General features: G+C 38.4%; 1 protein-coding gene across 1 annotated transcript in view; it reads right to left on the bottom strand.

The window, feature by feature from the left end:
• Positions 1-14,970, bottom strand: part of CPXM2 (carboxypeptidase X, M14 family member 2) — an 81,311-nt gene that overhangs the window by 44,595 nt on the left and 21,746 nt on the right. Inside the window, exons 2-3 of the mRNA XM_009670541.2 lie at positions 10,115-10,224; positions 3,007-3,146 (exon numbers count right to left, since the gene is read on the bottom strand). Coding sequence (XP_009668836.1) covers positions 3,007-3,146; positions 10,115-10,224 — 250 coding nt within the window. The remainder of the gene's footprint in view (positions 1-3,006; positions 3,147-10,114; positions 10,225-14,970) is intronic.

Below are 14,970 nucleotides of genomic sequence, written 5' to 3'. Positions count from 1 at the left end.
TCTTGTTTCCCTGTGTTGCCAGAAGTACCAAAGCTTTCACCAAATGCCATCAAAAGACCATCACGTAGATGCTGCTTTTTGAATTACTTTGTTGCATCTGCCATCACCATGTCCTAAAGTGCTCAGAAACTGGCAAGGGCCAGAACAATACTCTTAGCTCAGATGAGGGTTGCATATGTCAGGCAAAACTCTTCCGAAGATGCAGACACCTACTTTGGTACTACATCATTTTTAAAATTCAAGGCCTGCAGAACTAGACCATACAAATTCTCAGGTAAACAGATTTTTATCTATATAGTTTGAGGGGAGGGAGGGAGCAAAATGAGCATGGTGGACTCCAGGGAAGCTAATCTCATTGCAGAGGTTGTATCAGCAGAAAGTCAGGTTTCTGCAAGCTTTAGGGGTTGTGACACAACCCCAGAAAGCCTGGCAGTTAGCAAAAGTGAAAAACATTGTTTCGTGGAAGCTTAACCCAAGCCTATTACAGTAAGGATTAGGCACTATAGGACTGGTCATCTTCAGTGGGCCAAAAATGCATGTGTGTACATCTGCAGATATATTTATATACATACATACACATATACACACACTTTATTAGACAGTAACATCATGTCTTCCTAATCATGCACTGCAGAAAGTCTACCAATCTGTCACTTCAGCCAGCTGTCAGGACTTGGTGTTGCTGCTATTATTCAGTATAAAGGAGATCCCACACCTGATCTGAACAACTGAGTCAGAGACCGTCACATCCTAATCAGAGGAGTCACCTCCATGACAGTCCCTTGTGTGCAGCTTTCAGGTAGGGTAGGAAATTATCCCTCATAGGGACCTTGCTCTATCTCTCTCTGCAGCACAGAGCCCAGTCTTGCAGGACATCCTTTCTGGCAGGCATTAGCCTGCCTCACACCACAGATGCATACTGCTAGCCTCTTCAAACTTGCCTTTGCTCACCTGAGGCAGAAACACGCCTATTTCTCTGCAAAGCTGAATAGCCACCTAGGAGGAACCTGATTCTGTTCTCCCAGCTCTGACCCTGCTCCTCCTGCAGACCTTCGCAGTTCTCCCAGTTGACTTCGCACAGGGGAGAGGGTGAAAACAAGACTCGGTCAGGTTTGGGGGGAGGCGGGGGGAAGACAGTGAGTACTGAATGTAGAGCATCAAGTCCTGCTGTAAACTCACTATATAGCTAAACTAAAAATAGCAACTCAAGATAAAGCAATGCAGCACTGGTATTGAAGGGAACAGTGATGTCAAGAGTACAGGTACAGAAAAGAATAAGCCTTTGCTAGAATAATTATCTACCTAACACAGAACAATATGGAATAAATATAGAAATCTTCTTGCCAAAAGGGCTCTTGCTCCCACACCAATGCGTAAAAGAAAAGAAACACTAGAAATTATAGTGTAGAAAGTAAAAAGCTTCTTTTTCTCTTTCCTTAACTATAGTGATATTTTTCTGGTTTGCTTTTATTGTACAGCATGCAGATTTTCTGAATTGAGGGATCTGGCCAGAAAGAATCCAAGGCTGTTGCTTCCCCAACCTACATGGCCAAGCAGGTCTAGCAATGTGGGTGAGATTATTCACTCATGTAGCGCAGCAAGACTCAACAAGTTAAAAGAGATTGTGAATGAACGCTGTAAAGACCAGGAAGAAAATAAACCATGACTTCCAACTTTTGTTTAGGCCAGCCAATTGCTCTGCTCCTGGCACATCATTTTCACCTCACTCATACAGGCTGTATTATAGAGTAATACCACTGATGTCAGCAGGGTACTTTTGGTATCTGCACCAACGCTAGTTAGGGTCAGAGTTAGTGAGAGAAGCTTTTTTAAAAAAAAAAAAAGCCTCCTTTTTTCTCATCCCCCGTTGCCTCGAGCTGAACGAGAAGGTAGAGATCTTTAGCAGAGCAAAGAGGAAAATTTCCCTTTCCCCATTTAGTTTACTCACACATAGAGTCTCCTTTCTTCCTTAGTAGGATTAACACCAGTGCAGAATGGGATTCAGATATCTGGGGGTGAAGGGTGAATTCTTGCATTTCAGGAGCACAATTTGGTGAACTAAAACATCCAACTCAATATCCAACATAAGCAATTGATCTTTCACTAATATGTCCCTGGAGAAGTGGTTTGAATGGAAAGACTGATTTCTAAAACATAGCGGGGTCCTAATCCGGGTATCTACTCTGAGCAGCAGGTCACAACCAGGTTAAGTGCACAACCCTGTGCAAACAGTTACTTCATAGTGCAATACTCTCATTCTGTAAGATAAGCAGTAACCAAAAAGTTGGAGAGTGCTGTTAGCATTTGAAAGGGACAGCACTACCGGACCAGAAGCCAAGCTACATCCTTGCCCTTTCAGCAAGGCAACAAGAGAACTGCCTCTCATGAAAAGCAGTCCTTCCTAAAAGCTGTACAGCAAGCAGGCTATAACTCCATGGAGTCTTCCTACCATTCATAAATATACCACAGCATACCTAGCAGCAAATACTTGAGTTTCTGGTCAAAACATACTGCATGTTTTTTGAATATATTAGAAACTCTTGTTTCAAAAAATAATACAGATACGATTTTAAATCTGCAGTTAATATTTATATTTTGGAATTTTACTGGTTATCTAGTGATTGCCTGTGTATTAGCAAATGCCAAGGATCACTCATTGTTCATTAGTAGGACAAACTAATGAAGTTTAAATATTGGAAAATAATTAGGAAATTTAATAAAAATCAAGTTCAGCAAAATGAGGATAAAGGCATGCAAATTGAGGGAATTATGTTGCTTCCTTTACCTTTACTTTATGTGTAGATAGATAATGACTATAGAAGCTTGCTACCTTCAAGTCTGTATCATATGCCACACAAACACTTTGCCTTTTATTGTTCCTCAGTTCAATTACTTGATTTCACACTGTATTTCCATGCTGCTTCTTTCTTGAAGAACCAAAACAGAATGGAAATTCCTTGACTTGAAAGCCTAGAGTCACAGGAAGGAAAGTAACTTTGTACTTACGACCAGAGAGAGTTTCTTCCTTGCGTGATAACTCCAGTGAATTTTGTTAGCCTTCGAGCATCTACTTCAATCCACTGATATGGGTCATTTCTTCCTGCACACCAAGCACCATCATAAAAATCATTTTCGTTAACACCTGCCTGAAAAGAAGGCAAAGCTGTCTTCATAAATCAGAACCACAAAACCGAAGGTCTTTCATGGGAAAAAGGAAAGAAAACATTAAGTCATTACTCATTCCACTTTTTCTTTTTGCTCGAGCACATGTTCTAAGACCTCTGAGATTGTCATTCTCAACAGCTCTATGGAGCTACCTAAATATTTTCTTACTCGAAGAAAAAAATACTGTAAAATCTCTTTAAAAACTGAGAACCTGAAATATAAGTTTAATATACAGTTAGAGGGCATGAACAGAACTTTAGTCCAGTCTACCTTTCTCTGGCAGGAGCCTAAGGAATCTTTACCCAGAAGAAGTTATCTGCATGGTCCTCTGAGTTATGCAAGTCCTAAAAAGCCAGCTCCTATCCATTTAGAGAATGGTTAGAGGTGGAACAGCCTCCTTTTCCACTGAAAGTAGCAAAGGAGAACGTAGGGCATATGGAAACAGTGATACCATTTTCCACTAATTGTCATTCCCAGAATTATACAATTTTCATCAGTAGGGACTTTCAAGGCCTTAAAACAAATGCCTGCTTCCAACTGTACTCCGACTTATACCCACCAGTATCCCAATTTATATTGGCAATTAACACCATAAGCTTTTTCAAAGGAGAAACAGCTGCAAGATCCTTTGAGCAAGTTGTATTCTAAACACACACGAAATAACATTTAAAGAAACGTAGCATCAGAGGTCTACAGATATTCATCCCATTACTAAACCCCAGGAAGTGTTCTGCACCAAGCTGGTTAGAAAGTCATGGAATGCACAGAAGCTTTTCCATATGGCTCTCAAAAGCTACATGTCTTATTACGGCATTTCTTCTGTATTTAATGCGAGTTTATCATTGCCATCCAGGCAATTCTAAGAATAGGTATTCTTAAATATTTGCCAATTATAAAGGAAGAGTACAGAAAATTTTGTAAGTCTATATTGAAGACAAAGATCTTAAACTTTGGCGTATTATTGTTTCTTCAGTGATGTAACCTCAATTGTTGTATGTATAACAAATTAAATACTCAAGAACACAATTGTTAAATTGCCCGAGTCATCCTTCAGCATCCCACTGAGCAGTATTAGCAGAGATCACACAGTCATAGAAGTGTTAGCATGGCAGAAATTAACAGGTTTGTCTACATCTACTTTCACAGAGTTTCTGCTAAAACGCAAGTTGGGGTGAACCTAAGCCACAAAACAGGATGCAGCTGCCAATCCCATTTTCCAATTCAAGTCTAGTTGCATCTGAAGGAAGTACTGCAGAATGCAGACATATATTCAAATCTTAAAATTTCCCATTTTCTAAGGTATCAAAACTTAACAAAGTTTCAGGTGTGCTATCTCAGTTTTACTGCCTCTGCCAAATTTACATTAAGTCATTTAGTCTCTGTACTAGCTCTGATATTTACAAAGCTAACTTTGTGTACAAGTTGAAATACAAGATACAGAAGAAAACTGTTAACATTGGAAAACAGTTTTTTCAAGGACAACCGAACAAAGGGAGAACAAGAGAGAATATAAATATGATCACTGACCTGAGTTATCACCTTTTTCAAGAAAAGGTTTCAAAGTATTTTAAAATAAGATGAAATTTGAAGTAGCCTTAGGGTTTAAAAACAGTGCTTGCCAGGAAGTATTAAGCTCCACAGAGCACCTTGAACCAGCAGTGTACTAATCCCACTTGCACTGATGAAATTTCAGCAGTTTCAGGGAACCACAGACATCACCAACAGTGCTTCAAGTAGGAGCCTTGGTTTAGGGTTCTTTCTCATTCAGAAAGAGGGCATTACACATCAGTGTGATGCTCATCAGACCTGTCTTCTACATTACAATGAAAAGAGAAAACAGAGGAGAGAAAGAAGAGTTTATTTGGAAAAACCCCTAAATTACATATTTAGGTTTCCATGGTTGCAACTGGACTTGACTAAAAGCTAAGCATATATTTAAGACATATATTGAATATGGAGAGTCTCAAAGGTATGATTACAGTTACGCAGATCTTAAAATAACAAGGCCAAAGGAAGAGCATAAGAGAGAAACTGTTATTAATTCTTCCTGTTTCCTTTTCTCCTTGCATCAACTTTTCTTAAGCTAAAATAATATTTTTCACTAGATGTTTAGCAAGAAGCTGCATATCATAGATTACTACTTGAAAAATTTGTAATAGAAATATCTCCCAAGGAAAAGAATCTCAATAAATTTCCATATTCTCTATCTCTTAAAGTCAGGACTTTGTCTGTGCCTCTCCCTTAAAAAAAAAAACAAAAAAAAACTTCAAGTTTTGAATTTCCCCAATGGCCACTTCTATAAAAGCCTTGTAACTTTAGGTAAGTATTTAGTGATTTAAATTGTAATTAAGATCTTTGGAAAATTATAATTCCCCTTGCTGAATGATAAGAACAACTATTAAAGAAAATAGGTCAAAATACCCTATCCCAATAAAATGTTTACTTCAATTTAAAAATTCTATATCCAGCTAATGGAGTTAATGAATCCAAATTATAACATGCAAAAGACAAAAAAAGGTGTTTTTTTTTTTTTTTTTTAAAAACAACACATTTTAAACACTGACATTATCTTCATGAGTAGAAGAGCGCAGGAACTAACAGAAACTGCAAGTAAGGACTAGGTCTTAAGCAAACCTTTTTTCCCTTTCACTGCATTTTTAAGGAACACCTCTAAGCCTAACCTAGCTTAGGTTTCCTCACATCCAAATGCAAAAAACACTAAATGTACTTTTGAATACCCCAAATTCCAAGGGCCAACTGATGAAGGTCATTAGCAGTAAAGAAATAGTCCACTTCCAAACTTCAATCCAAATTGAGATTAATATGAGATTTAGGCTTGTGGACCACTCACAAGCACAAGGCGTCTTCGTTCAATCAACTGGTCAAGTATAGCATAGGCAATGATAACCATTCTGTCTTCATTTCCACCAACATTTCATTTCAGAATTTTTGATAAGTCAATTCCCGTACCTTCCAGCTACTCCTGCTACAAAATATAGCAGAATAGCCATGGATGAAAAGTGAAAATTATTAATTTACTCTTCTTGTAAAACACTAGCCAGATTTATGTTATAAATCATCTTTTTTTAATTTCTCAGATTTTTCCCATTGGTGTTAAATTACTATTGATTATGCCACTGTTGCAGCTGCAGGGTAGCCCTCAAATGTATCAGGCTCTACAAGCCCAAATAGCACTGACCTTGCCTTCAGCAGGTCACAGCTTAATCAGCACATTCTCACAAGCCTGGGAGTAAAATTAGGTACGATCTTAATAAGCTAGCAGGAAGAGGGGATCTTAGAAGGTATTAACCAATGCTCTCTTCTTGTTAAGCCTGACTTTCTTCAGAATAAAACATACACTGACTGACCAACTTCATATCCTACCAATAACCTAAACAGGAAAAATAACCCTCAAAAGTGTTTGGAGAAAACTTCACACGCTGTCAGCTCCCTGTGAACCGAGATAGTGCCAGTTACCCAGGGAGAGCCCAAGGCTCCTCAGTCAGCTTTGAGTTACATCATGAAATCTTGCAGCAAAGGAAAAATTTGAGCAGACAGTGGAATTTTTTTCATTTTGTGCAGAAATACAAAAGTCACACCAGCCTTTGCATGGCACTATGATGATACCCAGGCCAGGCTACAAAGGCTGTGCCCCATAAAACTGCTCCTAACCTGCACCCAGCGTAGCACTTCAGTGAAGCTTCAATGGAGCATCAAGGACTCAGATGCTCTCTGCCTTGGGCCAAAAATCCTCCTCCGTGCACAGTACCAAACAGTATGAAAACATGACTGCTTAAATACCAGTACCATTTACCTTTCCTCAGCATGGTGCAATCTGCCTTTTTGAGCAGTGAACGAGAACCACCACGGATACAATTACAGGTGTGACACAACAATAGAAAAGGCTGGGCACATCATTTTCTGGTCTTTGAGATATTCAGAGAGGTAAATTCTTGGTAAGAGTCAAGTGAGAAGTTTTGTTTGTCGTCAGAAGCCCAGCTAGACCTGTCCTAGCCTTGCATCCCACCTGGAGCAGCTCCTCCAGGGACTGGCCAGGGGAAAGCACACCATCATGGGCAGCAAAGGAACCACTGTTAAACACCCTCGATGCACTGCCACACACATCTCCACATGCTACTTGACTTTAGCTTTCACTTTATTGTAATACAAGTTAATCTCCATTTCAACCTTAGCTCCCCTATGATACCTACATAGGGTTGTTAGCCTATATTCTTCAAATGCTATCGAAATTCAGGAGTCCTAAATGGAAAATAAAATTAATCACTGAAACTCAAGTGACAGGGAAGAGATCTGCAAAGTTTAAGTGGCTTCAAAAACACTGAAAGGTTATCAATTTTGAGCTAATCCCAAAGGTAAGGGAGAAGAAAAACAAATGCAAAACTTTTAAGAATTACTACTGTGACTGGCAGCGTTAAGTCATCAGAGGGTTTAGGAAATAAATTTATCTGTAGCATAGAGATAAGCTTTCAGTAAAGTGGAAAGTTTTGATTTGAGGATTACTAGAAATATCTATTAGAGATAAAGCTGTAGGACAGAAAAATTACTGCCTTTAAAAAGGAAAAGTAGAACAGAAAAAAAAAAAATCAAAATCAAAAATTGCCATGGATTAGGCACTCACACCTAACTTACAGGTTATTCATATATGAGCATCTGAGAGTCCTGGGATCAGATAAGCTCATATATCAGAAAAGAATCAAAACATAACTTTCACACAGCAAGGAGAATCTATGCGGAATTAATGCCGTTCTAGAGAACAACAACAAAATTAAAATCTGTATCAAGCACAAGTATGACATCATGAAACTTTTGTTCACAAGAAAAAGAATGTTTTTTCAAAACAAAGATCTGAAATTAGAGAACAAAGAAGGAAGTAAAAACTATTTTAATTGGCACTGGGACTAAAGGTCTTTTCATCTGAGACTTCTGTGCGGTACTCAGGAGTTGACATAAGACCTGCAGTGCTGTACAGGCACAGACATTATGCTCACAGTAAACAGAAATGAAAGCATAGCCAAAGAATTGGCAGAAACATTACTGTTATAATCAGCAGGGCCTGGACAGTGCTGCTAACCAGCAGCTGAGATGATGGCAGTAGATGAAGGTGGGAGGAGATAAATGCAGGCCCCCGAGATCCCAGCTGGTAAAATGTTACCAAAAGAAATATATGCACACATGGAAATTCAGTCTAATCCTAGCCCCAAGTGCTTTCTGGGAGTACAAGCTGCCTGGCGCCTGTCTTTTGACAGTTACCCAGCAAGATACCCTTTCCTTTGCTTCCACTGGAGGCTCTGGACATCACCATTATACGCAAGACTCTTACAGTTTGCGGTTTGTTTTAAGGCTACAATAGGACAGCGAGCTAGATGGACACCTGGTCTGAACCGGTATGGTCATTCTTGTGTTTAAATAAAGCGGACTTTAACAATACCATGAAAAATGAAAGACCACAACAAACAGAACTGGCATAAATAGTTCAGAAAAAACTTACATCACATATTTCATGGTTTTTATACAAGTAAAACTATAATAAAATAAAAAATAAATTAAACATTCCTATAGAACACACTTGAATATCATCTACATGCTATTTTTGTGTTCACTGGGGCTTTTTCCTAGCAAAGAACATGAAATAAAGAAGCAAAGTACCTCGGTCAGATGTCAAAAGAAATTAAACATGAAGGCTACAAGTAAAATCTCACATCAAATCCAGACTGGTATAATAGCACATTTGCTCTGAAAGGAAAGGGCGCATGCCCATCTCCGTCCTGTCTGCACACTCCTACCACTCAGCAATTCTGGTGCTTACATAGCAGCACGGTGAACAGGGTTTACTGAACTTTTCTAATTAAAACAAAAAAAAAAATCAACCCATTAAAACAAAACAAAAGAATAGAGCAGTTCTCTGGATAAACTCTCAGAACTGTTGCAGCAGAGGTGCTATCACCAGATCAAGCTCAAGCAAAGAGGAGGACTACCCACCATGGGATTTTAACAGAAGAGTGGTTCCTCCTTCTACCAGCTGCATTACTCTGAATTGGGCATCACGTGAAATCACACTGCTGATCGGAGTTCATGGTTCCTAGTCCCATTCTTAGCCCATTAACTAGCAATTCTGTTCAGCTGGAGAAAAAGCATCTAATGGAGGGTTAATAAAAGGACTAGGATTAATAACACGTAACTAGTTAAGTTAAACAAACTTTATGCATTTTTCACTCTTGACTTGGTGACTAGCGTCCAGTATATGAACTTGAGTTTTAAATGGTCTACTTCATTACACAAGAGGAATATTTTTACACAGGAAACAACTGTAATTCAGCAGGTAGCATGAATAAAGCAGAAAAAGGAAATAAAAGACATAGGAAATAGAATTCGGTCCTGCAACACATATCTCTTAATGTTAAATAAAAGCAGCTAAACCAGACAAAAGGTTGCATGCTAGTGGCTTCTAACTGTAGCATTTTTTGTAGCATTATCATTGCATTTGAAAAGCTGCCTTAGGGTAAATGCTTCATTTAAAACCACACTTTCAATTAAGAACTATCATTAACTACAAGCAAACAACAAAAAACAGGCAATCTGCTTCATAAGCTTCCTTTCAGTCTCACCGTTAACAGAGCTGGGATGATTTTCTACAGCTGAGAAATATTTGTGCCCCAGCTCACCTCCACCTTTACTTACGCAGCGAGTTCTGTAAGGATTTGAATCCTCAGCACATTAAGTTTGGAGCACTTTCTAAACTGGGAAATAAGCCCCACAACTTTAAGAGTTATCCATCAACCTTATTCACTGTTGTAATTCCAATGTTTCCCCTTCATTTGAATTACATGAGCTGACAAAGTAGTCAGAACCAATAACCGTCCATTGGTTCTCTTTATACAACAATACAACCTTAAGCCATTCTACCACTTAGGAGAAAAATGGATGTTACCTGAATATTAAGCCTTCCTCTGTGGGCCCCAAGGCCATATCGCTTTGCTGTGGAAGCGTGGAGCTGGAAGTCAGTAATTTTTAATGTCTCTAGACCAAGTGGAGGACAATCTGCAAAACAGAAGATTAGAATTTAATAAAAAAAAATAAGCAAACCATACACAAGTATTTGAAGTTTCTTTCTTTCATTTGTGCCAGACTGGCCAGGGTCCTTGCTGGCACAGCACCAGTGAAGTCAATGCAAAGTGGCAGCACCCATAAAATCAATGAAGCAACGCTGATTTACACCAGCTGAGGATCTGGTTCTTTGAGGTCATCATAATATAATTATTACTGCTTGCTATATGCTTTTGTTTTTACAGATATGCACAGTATTTCCTGTCAAGTGCTTTTCAGTACAAAACGCCAGTGAAATGGCCTTTTATTTGTCTCTCTTTTGGCATTTTCTTTTTCATCTCTTGTTTTGATTTTTTCCCCTGTACTCATTCCAAGCTACTGTATGAAGTTATGTTTCTAATTAAAATCTGTTCTGGAAACTTCAATCACAGTTGCTCACATTGCACAATAGCATCTGTTACAAAGGTCCAGGAGACCGGACTACTGAGCTCCACGAAGGTAATGACTAAGCACAAAAAGGGCAGATTTGAAACAAGGGGCCATGTCTCCAAGCTCCAAATTGTGCAAAGCCTTGAACAAAGAAAAGCAGATGCCATTGCCTTTTCAGCGAGCCAGTAATGCAGCAAACTACAGCCTGGAGCTCTGGCTTTGGAAGATAAGACTTTAGATAGAGCCTACCTTATTATTATCAGAAAAATATTCTGGTCTAAGATTACCCCAGTCACCATAGTATTTGAGTCCCCCACAGTCCTTAGCATATTTATCCTTAAAATACCAGGGTGAAGGTGGGAAGATCAGCTCTCAGTGTTTCACAGAACATGAACAAAATGTACAGAGAGACATTTTGGGAATGTCTAAATTGTACAATAAGGCCAGCACCAACTGGAACTGGAAAGTCTGCATAGGGCAGAAATGGAAAGTAATGTAATACTTATACAGCTCTGGTACTTTTTAGGTTAGACTTGGTTTTGCGCTGCCATGATCAGAACACCTCTGGTTTTGGAGATAGGCCAGAATTGTTTTGCAACAGAACTCTATTGTGTGCAGGAGGTTTGCTATAATTTGCACAACAGGCTGTGACAGAAACAGGAACCGAGTACCAGTCATGAATCCTTGACTGCATTTCTAATCCTTAGACCACCCTTATCTACCATCCCTAAGCTGTCCTTACTTACTGCCTTGCTTGAAAGTTGTGATTGAAATCTCACTTGTGCCACAGTTGCTGGAGAATTGTCAAAGAACTTATCCCTGTGCTCTATAACTGTATCCCGCTTACTCATATTTTTTAATTGCTCACCAAAATTTCATGGCACTCTATGTACCCAAGAGTCTCATCCAGGCCATGTCTAACTGTCACATACGGTTTTGTGTTACCATGCACTAACTGGCAGAACATCTACGTGATTTCCTATGCTCCTCCTTAGCGCATGAACAAAATCCCTCAGGAAAAATACTACATACTGCCAACTCATGCTGGTATTTCTTTGTTCATCCTCAGAAAAATTCTTGCAGAAATCCGTGGCCAAAATTCTATGTCTTCATCAAAGACAGTAAAGACAAATGCTAAATATTAATATATGTTTTGAAGTACCACCCATGACCTTCGCATTACACGAGACAAAATGTAGACAGTTCCTCGTTTAGAAGAGCTTTCAATCTAATTATTCCAAACAGAGAAGAGACAGGATGTATAAAGAAAAACAGAGAGGGGAGTAGCTCAGAGGATTTTTGTTTCATTAGCCGATTGTTTTAATTGTATTTCCTTATATATGAGTGTTTCATCTTTCATTGTACTCTGAGTAGAACAAGTCTTAGGCTCTGACACTGCTCTACTGGGAGCAAATTATATTGCTGGGAACTTCCTGCCTTTCTTTAACAAGCTCGGTCCTCAAGACAGATTTGGAAATCAGTCTAAGGGTATAATCCTACAAACTCTTTTGCATTTTAGTATATTTTCTTCCATGTACGGTCTCACAGTTCTCAGGTACTCAAAGGCTACTTGGAAGTATTGGCAAGATCAGATACCAGGTTTGAGCTTAAAATAAAAGCAAGCTGCTTTTATGTACTCAGGACTTCATAAAACTTCATTTAACTCTATGTTTATATACTGCACCTAACACAAGGCTACAAGGGCAACCTACAGGCACTACTATAACTTAACAAAAAAGTGTACAATTTTCCTCAAAATGAATAGCCAGCTCCACCAGCAACGGATCTAATGAAGCTTGGTTTCTTCCAGATTGCATTTGACAGTCAGGTTTTCTGCTATTTAATAGGGAGCAGCAAACGCTTACAGAGCTGTCCCAGCCCTGGTTTTCCTCCTATCACTCCTCCATATGACTGACAGCGACACAATTTGTGATCACATCTTCCTCAGCAAAGATACTAAGAGAACTTCTCTCTTCCATCCAGAGCTCTATTTTCATGAAACTCACAGGAACTTGTAGGCTGCTAGCTGTCTGTCAAACCTGGCTGAAATTATCCAGCGGGTTCAAGCGTTGCTGGAGCAAGAGACATACACATACACTACCGGCACGTATATAAACCCCCTCACACAGCGCAGCTAAACAGACCTCATTCTTTAGAAAAGCAAGCAAAAAGTACTTATCTGTGTACATACAAGAAGCAGGTTATGTTTTATTCAGATGGAAATATTAATTTATTATAAAGCTGTACCATTCTTGGCTTGCCTGTAGATTTCAGGCAGAGTTTCTTAAACTGTAGCATGGGCTATTTACAGACTAAAACAATTGCCTGCATATATTTGTGTCTATTATCTCTGTTTCTACAGAAACTGAAGCCTAATAATATCTCAAAAACGTGCATATGGATCTCAGTTAAGCATGCCTAACTGATCTTTATTTTTTAAGTATGAATTATCTGTATTGTCTGCGAATGCATTAGATTAACAGGCCAATATTAGGAAACGCTCAGTTTAATGGGAGCTTTCAATGAAAGCAAGATTAGGCAGGCAGAAGCTATCTATGATGTGCAGTAGAGACACCTCTGATGAAAACGATGCATCACATTGTTAACAATATGTTGTCCTTTCTTAATGACCTCAAGGCTTACGATATTGTAGGTGAAATCGTTAGGATCTTTACCATCAATTTAATAGGATTTTATATGCACTGCTATTTATGTAAATTAGAACGAGAGCACCTAACTTGCTTTCTCTGGAAATGAGAACTAGAATTTAAGCTATCATTTCTAGCCATAAAGTTGTGGCACTAACTTATCAACTTACCAAATCACTTTAAGACTTATTCTTTTTCATTTGATAAGAAAAATCAAGTATTTTGCTCCAGCACCTGACGGAAAATTTCTAAAAGACATTCCCTTTACAGTCAGCCTCTCCTTCTCCAGAGACCCTCTCAAAGGGAGAATGGAACAGCAGGATTCTCCACAAAAGACCACTGACCTTTAGATTTTTCCATCCGCGTAGGTCTTCCATAATCTTGGCCTCATCAAGTTTATCATTTTCAGTAGTAACAAAGTATGGAATTTGTGCTGTTTTCTACAAGAGAAGATCTTTGATTTTGCTTTTAAATGTAATTACGTCTTCTATAAATGGCCATAATATTTGATTGTCAACTCTTGAGGAATATCAATTTTTCCACAGGCATATGAATTTCATCATCAATAACGGAATAAAAAGAGAAGTATATTGTACCAAAATATCAAACACAAACTTCAATCTGTAATATGTGGAGAAGGTGAACGCAAAGTTTCCAGTACAGCCCAATCTGATTAACTCCAAGTTACTCACTATAATATATCACAATCCACCTAAAGTTGCCAGTTCACTACAGGACAAAAAAAAATTTCCTGAGTCATACTTCAAATTTAGTTTTAGAGAAATTGTTTAGTTGTTTTTTTCTACTCTTCCTTAACCTACTAGAGATATCCAGCGCAATCTGATTATTTTTAACAAATGTAAAGCAAAAGGAACTGATTTATGGCATTCATAAAAGCTGTAGTTTTTAAAGCATTGTTTTAATATATTTTATGTAATTTCAGGAAAACTTCCATATAACAATGGAAATTGTCATACAGTCTATCAGCCTGCCTTCGTGATTTTGTTCTCTCCATACTCGTTTGGCAAATAAATAAACAAGCTATAGAAACTGGGTAACATGAATAACCAGACCAGTTGAACTCTTACAGATTTAACTGGAAATGATCTAATTATTTGGTCATTTCTTTAATGGGTTGAAAGAGGAATCATACAAACCCAGGAAATTTAACTTTGGCTTTCAATGACATTTAAATCCATCCACTACGTACATAATAACTTACTAACAAAACCTATTAGTATCTAACCACCGTATTTGTGTTTTACAGCAAAAGAATAACAAGCATTATAAACTTGCAGGATCAGAGAAGAGGCTGAGGTATGGACATTTCTCTCTTCCTGGCCCAGCCCATGTCCAGCCATGATTTCACACATGATCTTCAACCAGGAATAGGCATTCATTTTAGAAGCAAGCCCTTAATAAGATGTCTGGATGAAATCAATTAATTCCCAGGTCTAAAAAGAAACAGGGCTTGGAATCAGATTTAATAAAATTTGTATCTTGAACACCGATCTTGTGAGGTTTCCATTTCAAAATATCTTTCCTATTGGCTATGTTAAATGGCTATATCTCAATGTCCATTATTTTCATTTATGCTTCTTCCAGCCAGATGGATGATTTTATCACAGCTAAGGCCAGCAAGGCATTTCTAATCCTTCAATAC

Source organism: Struthio camelus, chromosome 7 (assembly GCF_040807025.1).
Source record: "Struthio camelus isolate bStrCam1 chromosome 7, bStrCam1.hap1, whole genome shotgun sequence".
In the NCBI taxonomy this organism is placed as follows: domain Eukaryota; kingdom Metazoa; phylum Chordata; class Aves; order Struthioniformes; family Struthionidae; genus Struthio; species Struthio camelus.
The sequence above is the reverse complement of the archived record's forward strand: the minus strand, read 5'-3'. Positions and strand labels throughout refer to the sequence as shown.